This window comes from Pelobates fuscus, chromosome 8 (genome assembly GCF_036172605.1).
Source record: "Pelobates fuscus isolate aPelFus1 chromosome 8, aPelFus1.pri, whole genome shotgun sequence".
Taxonomy (NCBI): domain Eukaryota; kingdom Metazoa; phylum Chordata; class Amphibia; order Anura; family Pelobatidae; genus Pelobates; species Pelobates fuscus.
In genome coordinates, this window is record NC_086324.1 from 63,764,783 (window position 1) to 63,790,130 (window position 25,348).

At 38.7% G+C, this 25,348-nt stretch overlaps 1 protein-coding gene across 7 annotated transcripts in view; it reads right to left on the reverse strand.

The window, feature by feature from the left end:
* IKZF2 (IKAROS family zinc finger 2) overlaps nucleotides 1–16,314 on the reverse strand; it is a 61,399-nt gene extending 45,085 nt beyond the window's left edge. For 4 of the 7 annotated variants that reach the window (XM_063429963.1, XM_063429959.1, XM_063429960.1 and 1 more), the window contains exons 1-4: nucleotides 13,079–13,415; nucleotides 9,393–9,586; nucleotides 9,254–9,302; nucleotides 5,669–5,773 (exon numbers count right to left, since the gene is read on the reverse strand). In XM_063429963.1, coding sequence (XP_063286033.1) covers nucleotides 5,669–5,773; nucleotides 9,254–9,302; nucleotides 9,393–9,554 — 316 coding nt within the window. In that variant the 5' untranslated portion in view covers nucleotides 9,555–9,586; nucleotides 13,079–13,415. Of the gene's footprint in view, nucleotides 1–5,668; nucleotides 5,774–9,253; nucleotides 9,303–9,392; nucleotides 9,587–9,976; nucleotides 9,992–13,078; nucleotides 13,416–16,073 lie in introns of those variants that run through there. The other 3 variants (XM_063429957.1, XM_063429958.1, XM_063429961.1) reach the window with 3 other exon arrangements.
* Nucleotides 16,315–25,348: the final 9,034 nt, after the last annotated feature.

Sequence of the window (25,348 nt, forward strand, 5' to 3'; positions counted from 1 at the left end):
ACTTCCATGGCAAAGCATTGAGTAAAGCTTTCCTATGGGCAGGTTTGAATGCGCGTGCCCGCCTCTGGCCACGCATGCGCATTCGGCTCCACTCGGGAGCTGACGTCGATGGAGGAGGAGAGGTCACAGGTCACCAGTGCAGAGGGAGCCCAGCGCTGGATTAAGGTAAGAAAATAAATGGTTAATTAACCATTTATTCGCTGCGGAACGGGGCCCAAGCGTTAGGAAGACATATTTGTATTTTTAACGCTATAGTGTTTCTTTAATCTCAGACAGACAGGGGACACGCATGTCCTGCTTCTGCCTTAAGAGCTGAACCTCTTGTGTTCAAGCTCTACTATCATCTCCTATAATTTTGTTTTTTGTCCCATCCTCTCTCCCATCATAATAATCTCACAATCAATAATCTCACATGTTTATCACATCTATCATGTGTTGCAATTCCATTTTACTTTCCACTTTTAATTTCTTTATAACACTTTAATTGTAAAAAATACACTACATATTAAAAAACGTTTGCTACACACATACAGAATGACTTCATTTTGAAATATATAATGCACATAACATACTTTATAATGGAGCAGAGAGTGGACAATATAGTATGGAGTGAGAAATTGCAGCCTGCTAAAAGCAATGATGATTGATCTTGGAATTCCAGATGGTCTTTACAACTACATTTCGCACAATGCTCAGCCATGCTAGAAGCTGGCTTAGCATCATGAGAATTGCAGTTCATAAAGATCTGGGGTTGCCAGAGTTAATCATCACTGTTTTAAACCATTGCTGGCATCCATTTAGATGGAAAGCTTTATGCGGTTTCTACATTAATGGGATGTACTAACAACCAGTAAACTCTACTGAAAAGGGCAACATTTAGAATGCAGGTAAAGTTAAAACTTTGCCTTAGTTAGTGTTTGAAATAACTCCTCTCATGCAATATTTGTCTTTGGCTTATGGCCGCACATATAAAAATATGCAGCATGACCACATCTTTACTGTTCTCCCATTTAATCACTTCCAAGCTTGTTTTTCAACTTACTTTTGTGACTGTTTGACATTGAGACAATCCTGCTAGGTGGGTCCTTTCTACATAGCTTGGTTCGATCCCGTCTAATCTGCTATTGTGTATGGATTTGTCTGTGAATGGCGTCTACAGGGAAGCGAAAGGGACCTGGATACCATAAACAGACACTAAGAGCAAACTAGCCGAGAGCAGGGAAGATGCTATCTCTCTATTGTATAATTAGAAAAGTGAACTTTAAAACAGAAGGCTCCAGTAGTGCAAAGGACAACATGACCCCCAGCAAAACGGTTTAAGAGCCAGTATCCCAGGTGACAATATAAGACAAGTATTAATTATGGTAGGTGACAGTAAGCATAGTTTTAGCTGATTAGGAAGAACTGCAGAGCTAGTGCTAAATCGTATAATCGGTATCTGATCATATCAGCAACATTCCACTTTTTCATTATACATTAGAGACCAACTAAATTTAGGATAGAATTTCAGCAAGAAATATTAACGTATTGAAATATATAATTTTGGTACGAAAACATCAAATTTTGCCTAATTTTAATTCTATTTAAATATTTATGTTTTGAGAGACGAAAAATATACATTTTCTTCATTTTAGTGTTTACACCAAGATTTTTTATTCTTATTCACAAAATATTAAGTTCAATGAATGGAGTTTCATTTTTATATATTAGGCCAAATTCTACATGGGAAAAGTAGATGAACTGGGAAATGTTTCGCAGTAGACTATGTAGGCCTAAACTTTGCCGTTCTGTTGTCATTTTATTGCAAGTCTTTTGGTTATGGCTCTATAAGCACATTGAAAAGCAAAACTCTAGATAATGCCTGGCTATAAATGGCTCAGAAGATAATATTTCAAATTAAGTAAAAAAAGAAAACAAAAAAAATGGTAGGATTGCTTTACTACCACAGCAAACTGTGCATTTTATTGAAAGTCTACAGGAATAGACGTGGAAAGAAAAAGAAAAAAAAAAAATATATGACCAAATTAAAATTAAATACTACATTCCTATTGGCTATGTTACTCTTTCAACCAATCACAATATATTTGGAAATAAATCATGGTCAGTGACCAGAAAATCCAGTAAGGAGAATAAACTGTCTGCTGTAAAGTGAAAACGTACTGGGACAATGTAAGACAATGTGATTATATTCACATATGCTTTGGAGCTTTTCATATCATAAATAATAACAACAACAACAACATTTGGTTAGCACAATTTATAGGAAAACAAAAATGCTGGAACACAACAAAAATAGAACATTTAGCATTCTAGAACCCCATCAACTAGTTTTCTGATAAATCAGCAATCTATTTTTCATCAGTATTGACAATTACCTGATCTGATTACAGGTAAAACGATGTCATGTGTTTCTTTCTAATTTTATCATTTTCATTGAAAAAGAACCCTGTGATTTTCAATAATAGTGCATTCATATCTATAGTACAAGTGAACTTTCAGAACCTATCTACCTCCTATAGTGATGCAGAATACTCCTGTAAAAGATCACCTTTATTGCTAGGAATAGTAATACATAATAAGCATCCAGAAAAAGTTTGTCAATATGCTGGAGATCTCCACTCACAATTTAAACTTTAATCCAGGGTTCTATCATATTTGATACATCATGGATACTGATGTGAGCACCAGTCAAAAGTTTATTCTGAGGTTTGTAAATGAAGAAATCATCTCATAAAACTGTCTGTTTGAGGATAAAGGATTAACATGACTAATGTGCAGAGCTAACAGCATGCCAGCAGCATACAGCATCTCCCTGTGTTGGAATTGCCCAAGTCTGTTATCTAATGCTAAGATCCCAAGAGAACTTAACACCGCTTTTTCAACAAAGAGGAGGAGGTGTTCAGTTCTCCTGGGAGTGATGTATAATTGGCCATGTTTGTTTAAGCAGAGTACCCATTGCTGTATTCGGTTAATCTATGTGTGTCTCTAACATTTATTCTGCAAACGCAGCTCTCCCACAACACTACTACATAGAATAACTATTGATATTGTTGTAAAAAGTAATCACTACCTGCCTGAACAATATGCAGTGAACATTGTTCCTGGCACAAAGTCTGCCTGTTTAAATAAAAGAGGGGTTATTTACTAAACAGTGAACAATAATACTTATCATCTTAAACAGAAATATCAGTCCTTATCTAGACCAAGTGCTACTAGTATGCTTGGAAGTCAGATCCCAAGGCATGCTAGAACTGCAACTCCAATGATGTTTTGGCAGTTTCAAGGCATGTTTGTTAGCTTTAAGGCTGGCAAAGAATCATGGGATTACCACGGTTTTTCAACAGCTGGGGAATCTAACTTTTGGACTTCCCGGCTCTAAGCCAGTTGCCTAAGAATAATGAGTGCAATACCATTAGATCACTTATGAGTGTTTTTAAGATTGTGGATCATTTTTTTTTCCTGCTTGTCCTGGAACATTTATCTCAATGTCAAAACTCTGTGGGGCTTTATTAGAATTCGAAAAAAAACTTGAACAATGTAAAAAACTGTAAAATAAAATCTTTCCAGACTAGTCATCAATAGAACTGCTATGCTGCTGTAAAAATAATTATCCAGTGCTCTTTCAATCTATGTATTTAAGTCACACGAAAATAATTGCTTGGCCAAACTCTAATGGAGCAATGAATATTTAAATCATACTTAACACAGAATACGAAATCATTATTATTTCATATATTCTTATGATGTATTCTTTTTGACTCTGGCTGATATGACAAGAAGTAAACCCTAGCATTAAAAATTACAAAATATGGCAGGTGTAAGTAAATCAGTATGGTTTTATAATGACATTGGATGCCAAAGTACGGTAAATTTAAAAGAAATGTTAGAAAAACAACAACAACATTTCACCAGAGAATGCGGGTTATGTATACAAATTGATACACTTTCTGATGCATATCATTATTATTTGTATTTGTACATGTATAGTTTATATAAAGATGGGGCACAAATCACATTGTATCCTCACATTCTACATATAACAGACTAAGGCTGGCAGGAAACAATACGGCAACAGTGATCTAAAATAGCACACTTCCACCTTTTATACACGATCTGCAATAAAATTCCTAAAACAAACAGCCAGTACAGCTGTATGAGGCCTGGTCTACACACACATATATATATGTATATATATATATATATATATATATATATATACACATACACGCGCGGACCCTGCATGTAGTAGTATAATGAAGAGGGGGCCCAGGAGACACCAAGCTCCCTGACAGTGTGCACTTGCGAACCGCAGCTGTCAGAGCATTGCCGCAGGATGATATGACTCCTGGGCCCCTCTTCACTCTAAAAGCTGCTGTGCCACTGGACCACCAGGGGAACTAGTGCCCCCTATCTCTCCTTAGCCACAGGTAAGAGGCAAGGAGACGGAGAATAAACTATTTCATGCATTTTAAATAACTGCCCCCCCCCCCCCACCACATCTATCTAACACCACTACACAAACACACAGTACATCCCTTACACAAACACAATCTGCATTCAATACACAATCACACACTGCATCCACTACACAAACACACACTCTGCATTCATTACACAAACACATGCATTGCATCCACTACAGAGATCAAGTCTTTATAGGAAGTATGGCCTTACCTAATCTTAATGAACTACATCTCTCATAACTTTCAATTTGCCTGTTGCTAGCCAAGGCATGACTTATTGGAAACATTTGGCATAGATTATACCAGTGGTGGACAGCATAGGGTTCATCATTATCTGCTGTGGAATAGAATTTATAAAATGCCTAAGTCCTGAACCATTGCAGGTATTCTACATGGAGACTGTTGGTATTTTGTATGCCCCTAAATGTCCCAGAACTGTTAATTTAATATAAACTAGTCACATGACATGTGTTAGAAGATGAACAAGTTGTGTTGACAGTGTGATTCTGCAGATGACACCCCAGCTGAAACTTCATACCAAGAGAAAAATCCACTACAATAAACCACATAGACTGCTCTAGCTCCAGTCTAACACAAATCTCACCCCACAATTTCTATAAATGTTAAACATTTTCAGGGTCATTGTAACAAAGTGCTCTGAAAACAGTTTATGACACTGTTGAAAACAAACATTTCTGACGATCATTTAAATTCATAAACAACTGTCAGTAATATTATAATTATATGCTGATACTCTCAAATTGACAACTTGTTGGAGGATAATTTGAATGCATGCATAACAATGTTTACGGTGTTTAATCAACACGATCTATATAAATAAACAAACACACAAAACAAAATACACACCGTCGCTGCAGATAAACACAAGGCTCAATTAGTTAAATTGGCATTTTAGGAGAATGTAGCTTAAACGTGAGACCTATTTTATATTCAAGACACTATACAAAAAAAAATACAATTTACTCCATGTGTCCACAATAATTGACTCCGCTAAAAAGAGGGAGAGTGGACATAGTGAAAAAGCAAAGTTTAAAAATGGTGTAAAGTAGAACAAAGTGAAAAAGTCTTGTCACTGAATAATTCCTGACCTGCCTGAATCTGGGCAGATAGTCAGTGACTGGGCATATGAGAGAAATAAGAGATGCTGTAACAATGTAAATGGAAAAGGAATAAAGGCGACTTACTGCTTGCCATGTGCGTAGGGGACGAATGCTGCCCATTAGGGGTGTAGGAGGTCAGGTCTATGGCCATGTTGGAGTGTTCCCTCTCGGGCACAATCTCATTATCACCTGTATTTTTTATTTTTTTTTAAAGAAAAAAAAAAAGACAAAAAAAAGAAAAAAAAGATTAGTTTTCTTCTGCCTGTGGGCAAGAGCCTAGCGAACGGCTGGAATGCAGAACTGAAGAGGCCAGATTTGTGCCTCCCGGAGCTTTGAAAGTCAACGCATAAGGAAAAGCCACGGGGACGTTCGAAAATGTTTTAAAATATTGCTCATTTAACCCCACGCCTGCTGGAGTGTCCTGAAGACTCATGTTAGATAAAGCATTCAACGCCAAGTTAATATGTGCTGCGACAACATAATGATGTTTATGACATTTATTTCATGCTTTCCTAATCAAATACATACGTGCCAGCTGACCTGGATTTTCAGAGACAGTCCCTAGTTAGCTTTTTCTAATGATTACTCTTAGAATTTCAATCAAACCATTTTAATATTATACTGAATGCCAGCTATTATAGAATTGATATATATATATATATATATATATATATATATATATATATATATAGTATATTCCTTGAAAACCGCATTCATTCTGTTCTTCCATAATTGCATGCACCATCTGTTTATGAGATATATATTTGTTTGTTTGTTTTTAGATGTCTGCTTCCTGAATTATATGTAGCACTTTTTCTCTTCTATATTAGAAGAGCGTCTTCTATATTAATCCAAAAATGTAAAACTGTTGATAGGAATAATTAGTGCCAATGTCAGCCTTTAAAGTGATAAATTGGTTCAGTTAAAGATTGTGGAATCAATTCATTACACAGTGAGTTTACAACCGATTGTAGAGCAAAATCTCTCCAGTCTGGCTGAGTAGTGCAAATACTAGGCCAATATAGCCTAGATGAAAATATTTTTAATTCATTGTCAATTTATCTGAACTCACTATGTAGTAAATACATCCCTAAGTCAGTCCATCTGTATTTAGGGAATACAATCTTTATGGATATGATCAAATCTTTAGTAAGGTGCGTGAAAAGATTTCAGTAAATGTTTCCCCAGAAAAGTGACACATCAAAGAGCTGGCGTGGCAGCCCGCAACCCTCCCCAAAAAAAGGAATATCATATCTGCAATAAGATCCCTCTCCTTTTTAGAAAATGTTTTCTCCCAGAGTCTTAACATGTTCCTTCCTGTGGATGCAATTCCCAGCTAGAAGGGCATTCCTCTCCTTAGGAGTTTTATGACTCCTCTCTGGTAAGAGTTATTATCTAAAGGAGACTTTTAAAGACAAAAAAAACACACATCTTTTTCAAGGATCCAAAGAGAAAAAAAAAGATAAAGACAAACATTTTTGCTAAACATATATTTGCTAAAATGATATAATTTTCCTTAGGTAATATTGGAAATGCATCTGTTAATATAATGTTTTAATCATCTAACAAATAGTTGCATATAGCAAGTTACTATATTATTATTATGCAAAACAGCAAAAAAAAAAAAAAAATATGCCAAAGAGGGCAACTTCTTACCTCTTAATGCTAGTTGCCCTCAAGGAAGGTAACTAGTAAATACCGAAATTAATTTTAACAATGACCTGTACTTCGATAAATGGAAACGCAGTATTGGGGTAACTCATTTGGCAGACATCTAAGGTTATGGGAAGATGGACTAATTCACTAAATGGTGCTATTCTTTCTTTTTTTTTTGTTAATAACATTTGTTTGTTAGTAAAGTTCACTTAATATTAAGTAGCGTTACACACTAAATTGACAGAGTGTAGCAATATTTAGGGCAAAATAGCTATTGGGATGTCAGCTTTACTTTGGCCTAAAATATCTAATTCTATAGTCAATTCCTGGATTAATAAGTAACCCTGTAGACGTCATTTATGAAAGCCTTCTTGATGTACTTCTGTATATCCACAATTCTGTGTCTGTATAAGCATATACAGACTCATAGATAATGCAATCATAACATGGCATTTATTTTTTCAACAGCAAAATATATCAATAGTTTGGTCACCTATGTTGGCACTAGAGATTCTGATAAAAGGACTTAAACACTAACCTAATAGATCAACAAAATAAGAACCTCATGGTATACCTAGAGTGTCCATTTAAATATTAAACAACCCACAAAAGCAATAGCGATAGACCACTAATGAGGCATCCAGTGAATGCATTAATATTAGGGTGTGCAGTGATCGGGATAATGGATTGAGTTTGACATAATGTATGGTTAACCGTGCTGAATAAGCATAAAATATAAAATTCTTGGTTCATTAAACAATGGACTCTTTTAAGAAAGATATTCTACACATGTATATGTGTTGTTGGGATGGTTGCCTAAGTTAGAAATTAGCCTTATTCATGAAATGGCTTGAACAACCAGGAAACGCTAAGCTCAGTTAGTCAAACAATAGGCAGAAAAACAAGATTATAGCATTCAAAGTCATATATGTATGTTGTCAAATGCAAAGTAGAGCAACTGAGAATCCCCACAGGTGAATTCTGAGATGTGAATCACCAGCAAAATATTCACCAGTGTTAAGTATAAAGAGGCGGGAGACGGACAAAACAGGACAGTAGGAAGCAAATGATGGCAGAGAACAGGTCAGAACACAACATATGGGTAGATGCCTAAACTGGACTTACAGCTCAAAAATGTATACATTTCTTTTAAATTGCCAAAATCCCTTAAACTCTTATAATGCTGATATGACCTCTAACACACACACACACACGCAATATGGAGATGTCATTTTTTTTTTTAATTATGAGAAATCATAATCAATTTATAAAATGCAAAAGTAGAAAAATTATTCAGGATATATATACCGGTATATAGAAAACGCACAGGCAATGAGGCCAGTGCATTATGTTTATCTGTACATGAGTTAAACATACTCAACAAATGCAGTGATAAACTACACTATTACCGTTTGTACAGTTTAAAATATATAGAGCAGGCAACATGCACACCACTTATGTTTTCCATACAGTGGCCAAAAATACATTATTTTGTTTACATTTATCACTGAGCATAGTTTGGCAATACAAAATGGAAATCTACCTTTTCTCGGTTATATAACGTTTTATTACTTTTTTGGCGACTTATCAACACATGCCCAAAGCAAAACAACAAATAAGACAGAAAGTTAAGAAAACATGAACTGTGATCATAAAAGCTTACACTCTGCACTAGCTTAAAGTAGCATTCCTAGAAAGGAATGGTGGCATAGATATTGTTAAGATTGCAGTGAAGATCTGTGAGTTGCATCAAAATGCCTTGCAAAATTGCACACAAAAAATGTAAAATAAATATTGCCCTTGCAATTTACCTAACTACCAGGTACATATGACATTGTAATGTTAGATCATTTAAACTATTTAGCTTTTTTCGCAAGCTAGCGCCAAACCTCTGTCGTGCAATAATAATAATAATAATAATAATAATAATAATAATTTAAAGAGGGGGGGGGAGGGGCAGGATGGGAGGCACAGGTAAAAACATATTAAACAAAGAAATAAATGAACACTTACTAGTTACATATCCATCAGGCCTCTCCGTTTCCATAGTCAAATTGCAGTGCTGAAATACAAAAATAGGACATCTTCAAAAATTGACATCAATCCCCATGAGGTAAAAAAAAAATGTGTAAATCAGTATCACACTATTTACATTTTTTTGTTGGTTGGTCTGTTCTGTACATATTTCTGGGCCGCCTGCAGAGATCCATCCTTTTATTTGTATATGGTGAAGGGCTCCAGGGGTGTCTGTCTGAATAAAGCTTTTTGAAAACTGACGCTCCCTCTCATAAGTACTGCTCTCGCTCATCTCCATCAAATGAATACCGTATGATATTAAGGCAGAAACTGAAATTAAAGAGTACTGGGTATTAAAACTGTACTTTATTTCAATATAAATATATAAAAAAAAAAATTAGAAAGTTGCAATAAGGTTTTTATCATTCTGAAAGTAAATTTGACTTCAAAAAACTTTTCTTGGGGAAAAGAAACATACCAGAGATGTAGAGGGTGTTTAAATTGACTGTTCGGAAAGTTACATCTCTTTTGGCGAATCCCAGAAAATAAAATTAAGACGGTTTTAAGCACTTACAATATATAAAGTAAAACACTAAAAGCTTACATTATAAGAATCACAGCAAAAAGGGATAAAGGCCATGTTTAAACCAAACTATAAATAACATTTACTGTAAATATCTAAAGTAAAGTAGCAAACATACACATACATAACATATATACCTAATCCCACCAACAGCCGACTGCTTGTCATAAGCTTGTCTTCCTGTTTTAATGTGACTTAACCCCTCTAAAAAAAAAAAAATTGCCACACCACACACACTATACTATAGGCTGCACTATATTCAAAAGGGTTATGACATCATCTCCTTAACTTTAGGTTTACAGATAAAATTCAGAGGCAGATCAACTCTCTTGACAAAACCTCAAGGCTCGAGTGTCCTAAAAAAAGAATCAATTTAAAATTATATTTTTTTTCCATCCGCTTATCAGAGCTAACTGTTTTTCTGTTGTTGTTTTTTTTTTTTTTTTTTTTTTTTTTGTGAGATGATATCTTACGTCAGGTAATTCAGACCCAATTTAAAATAAAGTCTGAATGAAAAATGAGACAGGAATATTGAAAATAGATTAGAATAATTTTTTGTTTATGGAATTGAATATTTGCTTTTTTCCCCCTGGTTTTGAAAGACAAAAAATACTAAATTCAAATGCGGATTGGTTGCACTACAGCTCTGCAGCAGTTGTTGCTCTAGTCAAGCAGCATGTGTTTTGTCCTGGCTGAGAGTGATGGACTTTACTGCGTGGACGCAGGCTGGGCAAGTAATATGACACTTGTCACAAAGAATGAACAATATTGTATTAATCAAAAGTTCCAAAGGTTTCCTATTTCTTCTATTTGGAAAACTGACCCACAGAGATCATACAATTAGGGCTATTTAGACAAAGCATTTTGGGGCAAAGTTATAGATGTGGAATAACTAGCATGAACATTCCATTGGTTTCTATGGTGATTGCTCCACTTTTATAACTCTGCTTCAAAATTGATCTTAATACAATACCTAATCCTCCCATTGTGTAAAGCACTTGACAAATTATAAAGCAGATTAAATAATGTGTGGAATATGGGGTGCTACATTAATTTTCGAGTATTGCTTTTATGCTTAAATTGTTACATGGCCTGCCTGTGATTGCTTCCCAGGCGATCTGTAAACTATTGGGCATTAGATTACACAGGTGGACAGAGCATAGTGAGTGATCAGGTTATCAATACAGTATCACATTTGATGTCAAGGTACTTTGACATGATTGCAAACAACAACTTAAACATTTTCCTCAAGAGAGGTAAAGCTAAGGTAAAACAATCAATTTTATAGAAAATATTACATAGAGGTGTGCCTCTTCATCCTATTGAGCTATGCGCCTGTGCACCTGTATGTTATGGTATGTAGATAAAATATTTAATACATTTTTCTCAAAACTTATATTTTTATGTATGTGTCACCTTCCATGTATACAGAACTAAGCAAGTTAATGACACTACCAACATGGCATTTACTTTTTGAGGTTTATATATTTGTTTTTTAAGTCTGAGATGTTATTTATGTTCACTTAAAAGCATTTTGTGTGAATTGACAACAAAATTTCGGGCCAAAATTAGACACTTTGGTATAAATCTCCAAATTATCCAAAAGGGATATTTGTTTTCAAACTCATGTAACTTAGCCTGACATTTTCCATTTCAGCTGTAAGCTCACCGCATCTATTTAGTGAATAAACCCACTATTGCCAAACTTATAGGGGATAGCTTTTTTGGATAAAGATTTATATGAACTATCTCAGGAATTCAGGTACTAGCAGTAAAAGCTCTAGGATCAGTAGCTATCTTTACCCTTTAGCAGACATATCTCAGAGAAGTCACACTATATAGCTAACAATGTATCTGTAAACATACACACATATATAAAAGATTCAAGTAAAATTATAACATTCTCTTAAAGGGAGCCGTATTATGTGTATAAGGCCCTACATAGTCATCAACTCTTAACTACAGAGAACTTTGTGTAAATACAGTAGTGCTGTAATTAAGAGATATGGGATTGCCCATGTCAAATAAACCAGCTGAATTAAATGGCATGCTCCCATCAAGAAGTAAAAGTGCACATATTATAAAAACAATGTTAAAAAAATATATACATCACAAAGTACAAAGCAGATAAATGTTCTCCTTTTTTGCCACCTCTTCCTCGTTTGCTTTTAGCTTCCAAACTGTTCCTGCACTGCCAATTAAATTATTCACAACCAGCCATTTCTGTATTGATCCACCAAGTATATTTAGCTCTTGCTCCTGGAATTTCTACATTACTTACTGGAAAGTAGGCTGCTTCAAGTCTTCTCTCCAAATCACTTCCCAAAAAAGTATTAAAAAAAAAAAAAAAAAGTATATAGTTCAAACTGCTGAATATATTAAATACGAATGTTATTTCTCCTCTGTTCTCGTTTTTCTTTTTCAGACAGATCAAATTGCCTTCACAGGCAGCAGTTAACACGTCAGTTTCAATATGCACCAGATCAGCTATATACCAATCAGTATAGAAACGTTAAGTCTTAGGCATATTCGTACGTTCAACAAGTTTTTTCTTTTTTTTTTTTCCTCTTTACAGTTTGTCTTATCATAAAATGTCTCAAAACGATGCCTACGAAACTTGGCTGATAAAATCAGGGACCAAGAATACCAATTAAAGACGTGTAACTGATAAAGAAAGGGGTAAGACAAGGCAGGAGTGACAAACTGGTGTGAGTAATCCAACTGTCCCCAAAGATCAAAAATAGATATACCATATAGCAGAGAAGTCTCTACTAATTTCTCAGTACTGCATATCCAAAATCCAAAAACCCATACCATGGACAGTTAGAGTTTGTAACAGGTGCCAACAGGTCACAGAATGCATTATCAGTAAATTAACCCATGATCATCATTAAACAAAACAATGATAGTAAAACAATAAGTGAACAAAACATCAAATGTATGTTAAACCACTATGCATACATAAAGATATATATGAGGATGGATAGATAGATAGATAAATAGATAGATAGATAGATAGATAGATAGATAGATAGATAACCTACGGGGATCAAAACATTTAAGACATTATGAAAAGTATCATGTATGTTGCGTGTTACTGTAGACAATTATTGTATGATGTATCAGTGCTCAGTATGTATATGTTTCTAATCACCATTTGTGTGTGTGTGTGTGTGTGTGTGTGTGTGTCTGTATGTGTAAATATTAGAGAGAAATGCACAGGTTGTAGATGCCACTACCTCAGGTGAGCAGGTGTCCCATTGATATCTGCTGGCTGGAGAGGTGTGAACGAGGTCAGGGTAATCCAGGGACGAGCAGAGGGTAAATTGAAAGGGTAATCCTGGGATGAATGGAGGGAAGGTGGAAAGAGTTATCTTGGGACTGGAAGGTAATTGGTCAGGGTAACCCTGGGATGAGTAGAGTGTAAATGGAAAGGGGAAGGTAAATGAGGAGGGTAATCGTGGGATGAGTGGAGGGTAAATGGAAAGGGTAATCCTGGAATAGGTAAATACGAAGGCCAATCCTGGTATGAGCAATCTTGGATAGGTTTGCCAACAGTGGCTCAGGGAGACCCGGGCTGTGTGTAACAGGGAACAGAGACAGGGGAAGACTGCTGGGGAAAGTTTGGAATGTCACGTACTTTCAGGAAAGAGAGAGGGAGAGGGAGGTCATCGCTCCTGCAATGAGATTAACAAGAAAGAAAACTGGATCCACCGGTTATTTCTGAAGCAGCTGAGAAAGAAACCAGGAGAAGAAGAAAAGGGGAGGAGGAAGGGGGTGACATAAAAAACAAGCAGGTAGACAGCCAGGAGCTGTAGAATTAGGGGTCAAATAGTGCCTGTCTGGTAATTGTCTGGTAACTGAAGTCAAAGACCCTATGGCAGCACTGGACAGAACTGGACTGACAGACCAAGCTAGGCATCTCATTGTGTATAGGTGGGACCTGGAACTCTCAATTGCTAGGGAAGTGTTAGGTATCTAGCTACTCCACTGAATGACTGGTCAGTGATATTGTCTAGCAATACACAGCAAAGAAACATCAAGTACAGGGGCTTTTGCAGCCCTGCTCAGAGGGTGGTAGTACACTATTAACTCTTTGAATCCTGGGACAAAGATTCTCACATCCATTAATGCAGGGCAAGTAACATTCACTAGTCTGGTCATGACAACCATTTCAGTAAGGAGAACAATTGACACTATTCAGCTATAAAAATAAATTGTGAAATTAAACACCATAGGCTTGTTATAGTGTGGCAAACTATTAACTATAAATTAAGACACTACACCAGATTTGGCTGAAAGTTATTTCCACTAAACAGTGAATTGTTGTGAGTTAATAACTATCTTTAAAGACTCAGGTCAAAACAAATCTCAATTTCCAACACAGCCACCATAAAAATGTGTTTCCAATGTTGCTATCTTATCCTTAATGTTGCATATGGGTAGTCAAACACCAAAAATCACTGTTTAGTGAATAGACCACTCACTCACAGTTTATTAAATGGGCCCGAGTATTGTTCTGTAATGTGTGCCTTAACCTAATCCTCTTTGGCACTTAAACAGTTAACCTGTTCCTTAAGGTGTATGTATACATGAATATTATATCTGCTAGAAATAAACTATATCCCCTGCCAAGGACCCTTTATTGGAATAATTGTATATTTCATGCTAGGCCATATTTACTGCCACATGATCACCCATAATACAATAATGACTAAATCATCACAGTTATCATGTCTCAACCTGTTTCTAATGCCACATTTATCAGCATGGGGCATAATGTGTCCCCCCAAATCACACCAGTTTCCAGGAAATCTATTTACTAAACAGTGAATTATAGTGAGCTGAGAAGTGACTTACAAAGTTTAGGCTTGACTAGCCAAGTTGGGGGGCAGGGGGATCCACTTCAACAAAGGGGAGATTTTATCTAAGCCTGCTGTTTGGCCTACATGGGTTCTTAGCTCAGCACAAACTGTTTTTTAATTAATAGTCATAACGAGTCACAATATGTCTCCTATAACACAATATAAACACAAGTAACACTGTATGTCACAAATATCGTACCATTCACAGCATTTCCCTGATATCATGCCACATGACACGCAATGTGTTCAAGATTCACCTCGATCACTATCACAAATTTCCCCCGATTGCAAACACTATGTACACAATATGTCAGGATTTGTCACACTATATCCCTAACTATGACAGTCACAATAGTGCCAATATAACACACCAATCAAATGTCACAATGTCCCAAATGTTACAGTACATCCGAATGTTATGCCATTCAGACACGGTGACGATTTAATTCTGCGATATCCAGTATCCCAATATATTCACACTATTCAGACTGTCGCGATAGTGTTGTCTCTTTCGGCCATTGAATCCCTGTCCTTCCCAGACACAGATGGCATGGACCTGTCAGGGAAGCTAGTAGTCCCCTTCCCAGACACGGGTAGCATTGACCTACCAAGGAAGCTGATAGCCCCCTCCCACAGGTGGCATTGACCTGTCAGGGAAGCTGGCATGGACCTGCCAGGGAAGCTAGGAGCCCACTCCCAGACACAGGTGGCATGGACCTGCTAGGGAAGCTAGAAAGCCCCCTCCCAGACACAGGTGGCATGGACCTGCCAGGGAAGCTAGTGGCCCCCTCCCAGACACAGGTGGCATGGACCTGCCAGGGAAGCTGTCAGCCCCCTCCCAGACACAAGTGGCATTGACCTGCCAGGGAAGCTATTGGCCCCCTCCCAGACATAGGTGGCATGGACCTGCCAGGGAAGCTGTCAGCCCCCTCCCCAGACACAGGTGGCATCGACCTGCCAGGGAAGCTGCCAGCCCCCTCCCAGACACAGGTGGCATCGACCTGCCAGGGAAGCTGCCAGCCCCTCCCAGACACAGGTGGCATGGACCTGCCAGGGAAGCTAGTGCCCCCCTCCCAGACACAGGTGGCATGGACCTGCCAGGGAAGCTGTCAGCCCCCTCCCAGACACAAGTGGCATTGACCTGCCAGGGAAGCTAGTGGCCCCCTCCCAGACACAGGTGGCAAGGACCTGCCAGGGAAGCTAGTGGCCCCCTCCCAGACACAGGTGGCATGGACCTGCCAGCCCCTTTTCCCAACACCTCCCATCATCCTGACAGCAACAAGTCCCCGGCTGGCACTGTGAGTGGATACCAAATAACTAGTCCCCCCTCCCCATAACCCGCACAGTGCTGCAGGGCTGCCTTCTTTACCTCAGCGCTGCCACTCTTCTTCCATCCCTCGGTATGGCTGTCCCTGCCTCCGGCTGCCTTGTGCACTGCAGTTAGCTATGGAAACGAAAGCAGTTGTGCTGTAGCTAAGGGTAATCCAGCTTTTACTTCCTCCATGTTCAGCAGAGCCAGGCAGGGGTTAGCCCGGGACAGCTGGTCAAACCCAGAGAAACGGATCAAGCAGCAGCAGCCAGCGCGCCAGCCAGCCTTCCCCAGACGCACGGCCAATACATAAAGGCTGGCAGCAGCTCCAGGCGCTCGGCAATCGATTACAGGACAGTGCACTTGATCCGCTGCTTTCAATGTCTCCAGTGATCTCAGCAGCCAGGGGTGGATCCAGGACACTCAGTATCCCCAGGATCCTCAGCTCCCACTCACATCACCAGCACTGCCCTGCTGTGCCCCTCTGCCCTGCCCTGCTGTGCCCCTCTGCTCTGCCCTGGGTGTCTATTCACTGCTCACTGAATTAAATTAGGAATTGCCAGAATTCAGGCTCAAATAAGGAAGCTGTCACTGCAGCTGTGCTGGAGATTTTGTTTTTGTTTGTTTGTTTGTTTGTTTTTATTTGTCCCCAAGATCAGCAGTTTTTTCCCTATATTTTGCAAGTGTGACTCATTAATAGCAATATAAAAATTAAGTTGTCTATCTGGCCCTTGGGTTTTTAGAGGTGTGGGTTTTCCCAATGAAAAGGCAAACAAGACACCTGTATGGTTGTTTCAAGTATAATTTTCACCTATAATAATAATAAGAATAATACAATTTTAAAACAAAACCTACAGGGGTTTTACATTAATCCAGGGAAAGGGAAAATGTAGCTTCCACAGATGTTATGGGACTACAACTCCCATGATGCTTTGTCAGCATTAAAAAAATGTTGTTCTACCACAGGTTGGGTTCCACCTTTAAGACCGCTATTAAAAATGATTTTTAGAGTCAGCCAGCGGTCAATAAGAATAGTGTGCAACAACACTCCGGACAATGAAAGGTTAACTGCAAAAAGATTGCAACAGATCAACCAGCATGCTAAAAAAAACAAAACAATGCCAAGATGCTTTATATTTCTTACCCGTTCTGTGTTAAATGTATATATGTGTATATTTTAATATTATTTTGTATTTTTAATTTTATATTGTACCCTATTGTAACAATGCTGTTTGTGGGTCCTGGACATACTTGAAAATGAGAGATATCTCAATGTATCCTGCTTGGTAAAATATTTTATTAAATAAATAATACATAAATAAATAGTGCCAGGTTACTCACAACAATAGATATTGTGAGGTATTGATAGTTTTCCAATACCTTTATTGCGAACTTACATAAGAAACTTCAGAAATCGAAATGCAGAGCGGTAAGTAATAATCACCAAATATTATCGTGATAATAAACTGGTGAATTATAATCACTAGGTGAATGTAAGCACAGACATTTAAAGCATCCTCACTCTGAAAAAAAATAAACAAAACCATGTAAAATATAAATATACGCAACTGTAAAAAGAGAAAAAATCTGTACCAAGGAGGTCACCAGCATGTGCCATTTTGATATGCATTATTTTAGTTACCATTGACTCAGTTCCAGGGGCCGTCTGGTATGTACAATCATTATTTTTTTTTTTATTTTACTTCCGAGTGCCACTTGGTCTCCTGGCACACATTTAAAATATGTGGCAGAAGGCCACTAGCAGTTGTACTTGCAGGTATATAATGGTCTGAGCCAAAAGGTCACTGGCACTTATATTTAAAAAAAAAAAAAAAGATATTTGCCTGAGTTGTACTGCCACACAGAAGTTACAGGTACTTATCCATTATTTACTTATAATACCTGTGACAAACACTGTAGGTTTTGGCACGCAATAATTCTAAATATATTGCATTATTATCGTCACTAACAGTTACCTGTCCAAAGTTACAAGGAATTGGAGGATTCTACTTGTTGGGTATCGGAGTAATAAATTGACCCATTCATGTGTTACCAGGGGGGTAATAAATGGAGCTACTGAAGAGAGATATTGACTTGCCCTCAGTGCAATTCTCAATATTAGCCAGTAACAACAGCTGTACCTACAATGCTAGCCAGGTCTACATGTGTCCTGCCATCTTGCCTGCTGTCGGTTAAATAGACTCGCCATTTTATGCAGAAGCAATAAATAATTTTTTTTTTAAAAGCCTGTCATTTAAATTGACACGCTCCTGTCTCTGATGTGTACCTGTAGGCAGATGCCTAGTGGGCCTATTCAGAAATCCATCCCTATGTAGTGAATTAAAAAAAAAAAAATTGCAAAATTTAGAAAAAATTAACTGACTTGAATAGAATTTCCACACCTTTTGACATACATTTTACAATTCTATTTTTTTTTTATTCACTGCAATTCAGTTTCACTAAATATTCTACAGAATAAAAAACAAATAAATAAAAAAAAAAACAGGTTCGATAGCTTATATGTAAAGATGAAAAATTCAGTTTTTTTTTTTATTGGTAACATATCCACTCATTGTCTAAACCAGGAAACACGCAATTGACAAGGGGATTGAGATTGCAAAATTTAGGCTAAAGTAAGATGGAAAGATAGCTGAGTTGGATATTTTTTACAGTTAGTCAATTTATCTATTCCTATCTATCTACCATCTATTCCTTGTCTATGATTCACAATTCCTGCTCACATGAATAAGCCTCTTGTGTCACAGTGCCTAAACCCCCCCCAAAAAATAAAAAAAAATTAACAGAGGTTGACAACATACACATTACACCGCTAGTGGGCCTGGAAACATTATAAAGTGTTATTCACTTAAAGGGTTATTCCAAGCTCCATGACCACTTCAGTATAATGACCACTTCAGGGTCTGCTTGTGCAGTGTTTCCTTATGTAACGCTGAACATGCAGTTTAACTCCGCCTCTGCAGGTATAACTCCAAAACGCTCCTTTTTCAAGCCAGTTTTGTGAATGGGAAGTCATTGATTGACTGAGAATGTCAGCTGACTGCTATCAGCTAATCAGCAGGACCCTTGTCCAGCGGCACTCTGCACTTCCTGAAGCTGAAGTTTCAGAAGCCGAATGCCACCTGCGGGGGGGGGGGGAGCTGAGATCAGTACTGGAGAAAACCGTTCGAAAAATGGTTTGACACTTGACACCTTGACTTATGATGCCTTGCACCATAACAACTTTATTTAGATTAAGTTGTTATCGTGCCTTAACTGTCCCTTTAAAGCTGGAAAAGAGGTTTTAGCTTTATTTTATTTCATTTTTAATTGGTGGGGTGGACCTGCACAGCGAGGGTTTACACTAACCAAAACAGTGTTAATTATCTAGAGATGACCAGGGAATGCTAGGATAATACTGTATAGCGGATTTGTAAAAAGTCCTTCTACTCAACTATTTTGGCTTCACGTTTGGAATTATCTGGTCATTTTCTGGCCTTAAAGCAGAACTGTATCCATCTGGGGACTTTGTCTAATTTGCAAAGACACCCGACAGTGGCATTGCTGCTGGAGGTCCATTTGCTAGGGGGGGCAGGCAAAGGTAGGTTCTTCTTACCTGAATCTTTCCTTCGCTTGCGCCGTCATCCTCTTTAGGCTGGTCTTCTTCTCCTCCTGGCCCGTCAGTTGCCTGGAGCAGATGTTACTGCTGTACTCTTGTGCATGTGCGAGAGTACAGCATTGCAGTATATGAAGGATCCCGCTGGACTGTTGGATCCTCCATAGATAGATCTAATTGACACTGCTTGACGGAGGTTGCTCTGCTAAGTGTCAAGCAGTGTCAGGTGTAGGAGAAGTACTTCTTACTTTGTCTCAGTATATCTTTTGACTGAGTTTGAGTTTCAGTGAAACTGAAAATGAGTATTTAAAGGGACACTATAGTAACTAGAGCAACTACAGCTTATTGTATTTGTTCTGGTGAGTACATTCCCTTCAGGCTTTTTGCAGTGTTTACATTACAGCCTAGGGATACATCCACTGGCCACTCCTCAGATGGCTGCTAGAGGTGCTTCCTGGGGCAGTGCTGCATAGTGAGCAGCACTGCCATTCAGTGTCTCCACCCTCTGCATGCAAACACTAAACTTTCTTCATAGAGATGCATTGATTCAATGCATCTCTATGAGGAGATGCTTATTGGCCAGGGCTGTGTTTGACATGTGCTGGCTCTGCCCCTGATCTACCTCCTTGACTGTCTCAGCCAATCCTATGGGGAAGCATTGTGATTGGTTCAGACCACCACTTCTGATGAAGTCAGCAGACAGCAGGCACGTTACTGGCACACTGGGGCAGAGCCAGCAGGTGCAGACTTGAATACAAGTAAGGTTTTACTATATTTAGGGAGGCAAGAGAGGGCCAGGGGGCTAGATGGTGGTTTTAACACTGTAGGGTCAGGAATACATGTTTGTGTTCCTGACCCTATAGTTTTCCTTTCATACAGATTTTATTATTATGAAATACTTATTTTGCAGGGTGGGGGGAGGACAGTGTCGCTTTAAATGTGAAATTTGCTTTGAATTCTCCCTTTAGTGCAGGGGTGGGGAACCTTCGGCGCTCCAGATGTTTTGGACTACATCTCCCATAATGCTTTTACCGCAATAATGCTAGCAAAGCATCAAGAGAGATGTAGTCCACAACATCTGGCGGGCCGAAGGCTCCCCAGCCCTGCTTTAGTGAATAACCCTCTCACAGTTTGCAATCATGTTTCATCTTACTTATGAAATAACCAATTTCAAGTGCTTTTATTTGTTGACAAATTCAGTAGCTTTACTTTTTTTAAGGCCTGTTTTTAATGCTGCATTCCTGTTAATATGTTGGTTTCCAAAACTCTTATTCCTTTCATGTACCATCCATGTAAGGACTCACTAGAACTGCAAGAACTAATATTCTACTCCAGAACACTTGGCAAATAGAAAGGGAAAGAACAAGCTCATATCTGATATTTATCATGTTAACAACTGCTGATGGCATTTCCAACGATGTTGAAGTAATCGCAATCACACGGTTCCGATGCTTTTTGACTCCTCTTCTCCATTATCAGATCTGTAAAAAAAAAGGGCCCTATACCTTGCGTTAAGAACTCAAGTTTTGGTGATCAGAATCCAGCATAAGAGGAGTTTTGACTCTTTAAAAGGACAATTGAATTCCTAGCGAACCCTAACAGGACTTAAAAATGAATTTAAATCACTTTTTTCCAACAGTTAACCAATACCTAAAATGTTTATAAAGTTTTAGCACATAAGAAGAATGAATTCTATAAACACCTTGTTTGACTTGATGAAATGCACAAACAATATTAAAGGGTTACTCCAAGCAACATGGCCACTTCAGTGACTTGAAGTGGTCATGGTGCCCGGAGTCTGTAAGTGTAGCGTTTTGCTTTGAAAAGCTGCACACATGGAGTTCAACACCTCTGCTACATCTGGGCTAGCTCATGTAAATTATGTACACATTCCTAGGCACAGAATTGCATTCATTGGCAGAAGCCGGATGTCAATCAGCACTCCAGGATACCATGCGCACAGCAGAAACCCAGGTAAGAGGGAAAACCGTTGCAAAATGGTTTGTCTCATTACCTGGAAACTGGGCCATAGCGAAATAGCGAAATAGCGAAATCTATAATATAACAATAACACGTGCATTAGACCTGCAATGTCAATTAAAACACCTTAAAGGACATGTGTCACCTCAAAAATATTGTTAATATAATAATCGTTTCATCAAATATTGAAAGAAAATTGATTTAAAAAAAAAATGAAATATATGCAAAAAATGAGAAAAAAAACCATCCCTACTTTTAGTGTATGATAGGATCCTTCTGCTATAGACAAGTACCTTTGTTCAGACAGTGTTTGAAAACTGAGGGTCTTTGTGGTCTTCCCTGCTCCACTCTCCAAACAGAAGCAAACACACAAAGTGTAGCTCTACATAATCTTCAATCTGTGACATAATCAAAAACTTTTCAAGGACACCAGTTATTCATCACAAGCCCCACGATACTGGCCTATCAATCTCCACATTAATATTTTTGTATGCTAGTGAATTCTGCATTCCATCCTTCTGCTTGAAATTGCTGCCCAGCAGTATGTGAACTTGTGTAAGATCTCCGCCGTTAATCATTTAATTGAACACAGCAGGTCCCTCGGCATCTTACCCATTATTAAGTACTTCATTTTGCATGGGTAAATCATTAAAGGGACATTATAGGCACCCAGACCACTTCAGCTCATTGAAGTGGTCTGGGTGCAGTGTCCCTTAACCATGCAACACTAATTATTGCAGTTTTTTTATAAACTGAAATAATTTACTTTGTGGGGTTACTCAACCTCTAGTGGTTGTCTAGCATCCAGTGTTCACCCTGTGGGGAAATTCTCATGCGAGCGCAGCCATTGCAGAGTCGTACCTGAGCGAGCGCCGAAAGATATCGGCGCTGGAGTAAGCTAAGTCACTACCTTCTACACTACAGGCGGAGGGGAGGTGGGCATTATGTTTTCCTGGCACTATAGCTTCCCTTTAAGTTCACATACTGCCACACAACACTGTCAATCCGTGCCCAACTCTCTGCACCCCTGCCCAAAAATAGTGCAATTGTAAAGTTTCCTTTTCTTTAACTGTGTTTTCGCCTTCACTGTCACACAGCACATGTTGGCAAAATATTTGTTACTGAACATGTTACCATAGGAATAGCTATTTTCCATAGAGGCTCCAGGTGACACAATGGGAGTGATCTAATACTAGTGCTGAGAGAAATACGGGGCAAAGTTCTAGAAGTGCAGAATCACCATAGAAACCAATGGCTTTTTCCTGCCGATTCCATTTTTTTTTAGAGAAAGTTACTCCCCCACTTTTAAAACTTTACACCACTTTTCTGTTTGCAACATTGTTGTAAATGTCCTCCAATGTCACTTGATACTATTGCATATTACTGTGGCAGCATACACCTGCATAAAAGTAACACATCTAACGGAACAACCCGAGTGAATGGTTGACCATTTATATTTATTTTCAGGTACTTCACTTGGGGATTATTAAAGAAAACAATTTATATGTCAATTCTGAGTGTTGTAAAATTGTCATAGCAACAAAAACAAATCCATTTTAAAATTAAATAACGATTCTATTTTTTTTTATTTTAAAAAGGATACACAGTGAATATTACTACCCGTTTTAGTGTTTTCTTTAAATAAGACATTCAAAAGAATTCGAAAATAAAAAAATATCTAACTCTAAATGTCACTTTTTTATGTTTTTCTTTTTTTATATGCTTTGATCTGCCTTTTCTAAGCTTTGATTCCCCAAAGCTAAGTTACTTTATAATATCCAACAGACAAGTTGTATCAGACAGCAATGATCTCCCAATGAAATAATTAAAAAAGCAGTGTGCACATGAGTGATGTCATATGTAGAAAAATGTCATACACAATGTTGGTTAATAATGCATTTATTGAGAATTGAGAAAGGCTAAATAAACGCTATAGAGTCAGGAACACAAACATGCATTCCTGACCCTATAGTGTTAAAACCACCACCTCGCCCCCAGGGCCCTCCTTTGCCCCCCTACATATAGTAAAATATTATCTTTATCCCAGTCTGCTGCTGGTGGGTTGGCCCTTGATCTGCCTGCTTGACTGACATCATCGGAAGTGGAGATCTGAGCTAATCACAATGCTTTACCATAAGAAACCATTGGATTGGCTGAGACTGTCAAGGAGGCAGACAAGTCAAAAGTCACACACAGCCCTGAATTAATGCAGCTCTATGAGGAAAGTTCAGTGTCTCCATGCAGGTCAGTGTCTACATGCAGAGGGTGGAGTACCTCTAGCAGCCATCTGAGGAGTGGCCAGTGGAGGTTTCCCTAGGCTGTAAATTCCTGTAATGTAAACACTGCATTTTCTCTGACAAAACAGTATTTACTGCAAAAAGGGAATGATGGCCAAAAAGGGAATGATGGCCAAAAAGCCTGAAGGAAAATACAATAAGCTGTAGTTGTTCTGGTGACTATAGTGTCCCTTTAAGTTATAAGGTGAGATGTCAGGCATGTTTAGGGTCTATGGTGTTAAGGTGTTCTCGTAGTCTTGGCATGGCAATGATTAGTAGGAGTTACTGGGTAAAAGCCTAACCCCATACTTCCTCACATTGGGAGACATGACAGGGGACACTAAAGAGGGGGAAGTGCAATGACAGAGACACAACCTTGGAAAGTCTGCTTATGTGCAGAGTGCTGTTGAAACCCTCAGATAATGTTTCCACATATATATATATATATATATATATATATATATATATCAGGTATGTGCACCACATTGAATGGGTATTTGGTGAAGACAAAGCCTCCACAGCCACACATAGCCTCCACACCCATACATAGCCTCACACATAGAGCCTTCAAAATGCATACTAACTCGCACACACACGTTTCCAAGCATACACAGCCAGAGGCATAACTAAAAAGCTACAGGGCCCCTGAGCAAAAATTGCCCTGGGGCCCCCCAACCCATCCATGTGTCTCATTCCCTTCCCCGTGTCTCTCATTCGCTCCCCCCAGCCCCTCCATGTGTGTTATCCCCCCCAAGTGTCTCATTTCCTACTCCCAGCCCATCCATGTGTATCACGCCCTCCCCCCAAGACACTCTGTGTGTCTCATTCCCCCAAGACCCTTAATGTGTCTCATTCCCCCCAAAGTCCCTCCGTGTGTCTCATTCCCCCCAAGCCTCTTAATGTGTCTTATCCCCCCAACCACCTCCATATGTCTTTCTGTCCCTCCACTCTTGCCCCGCCATGTGTCTCATTTCCCCCCATGTGTCTCATTCCCTCCCCCAAGTGTGTCTTTTGCTCCCCCCAGGCCCTCCATGTGTCTCATTTCACCCACAAGCCACTCCATGTGTCTTTCTCCCCCTCCACTCTTGCCCCTCCATGTCTCTCTCTCCCTCCATTTCTCTAGCCCCTCCTGCAGCCCCTCCATTTCTCTCCCCCCTCTCCCTTTCCCTGCAACCACTCCATTCTCTCCACCCTCACCTCCCGCTCCTCAATTTCTCTCTTCCCTACCCTTTCCCTGCAGCATCTCCATTTCTCCTCCCCTTGCAGCCCCTCCATTTTTCTCCCACTTCTCCTGCAGACCCATTATTTCTCTACCCCCCTTCCCTTGAAGAGCCTCCATTTACCGCCCTTTCCCTGTAGACCCTTTATTTCTCTATCCCCTTCCCCTGCAGACTCCCCATTTACCACCCTTCACCTGCAAACCCTCCATTTACCCCTTATTCCCCTGCAGACCCTTTATTTATCTA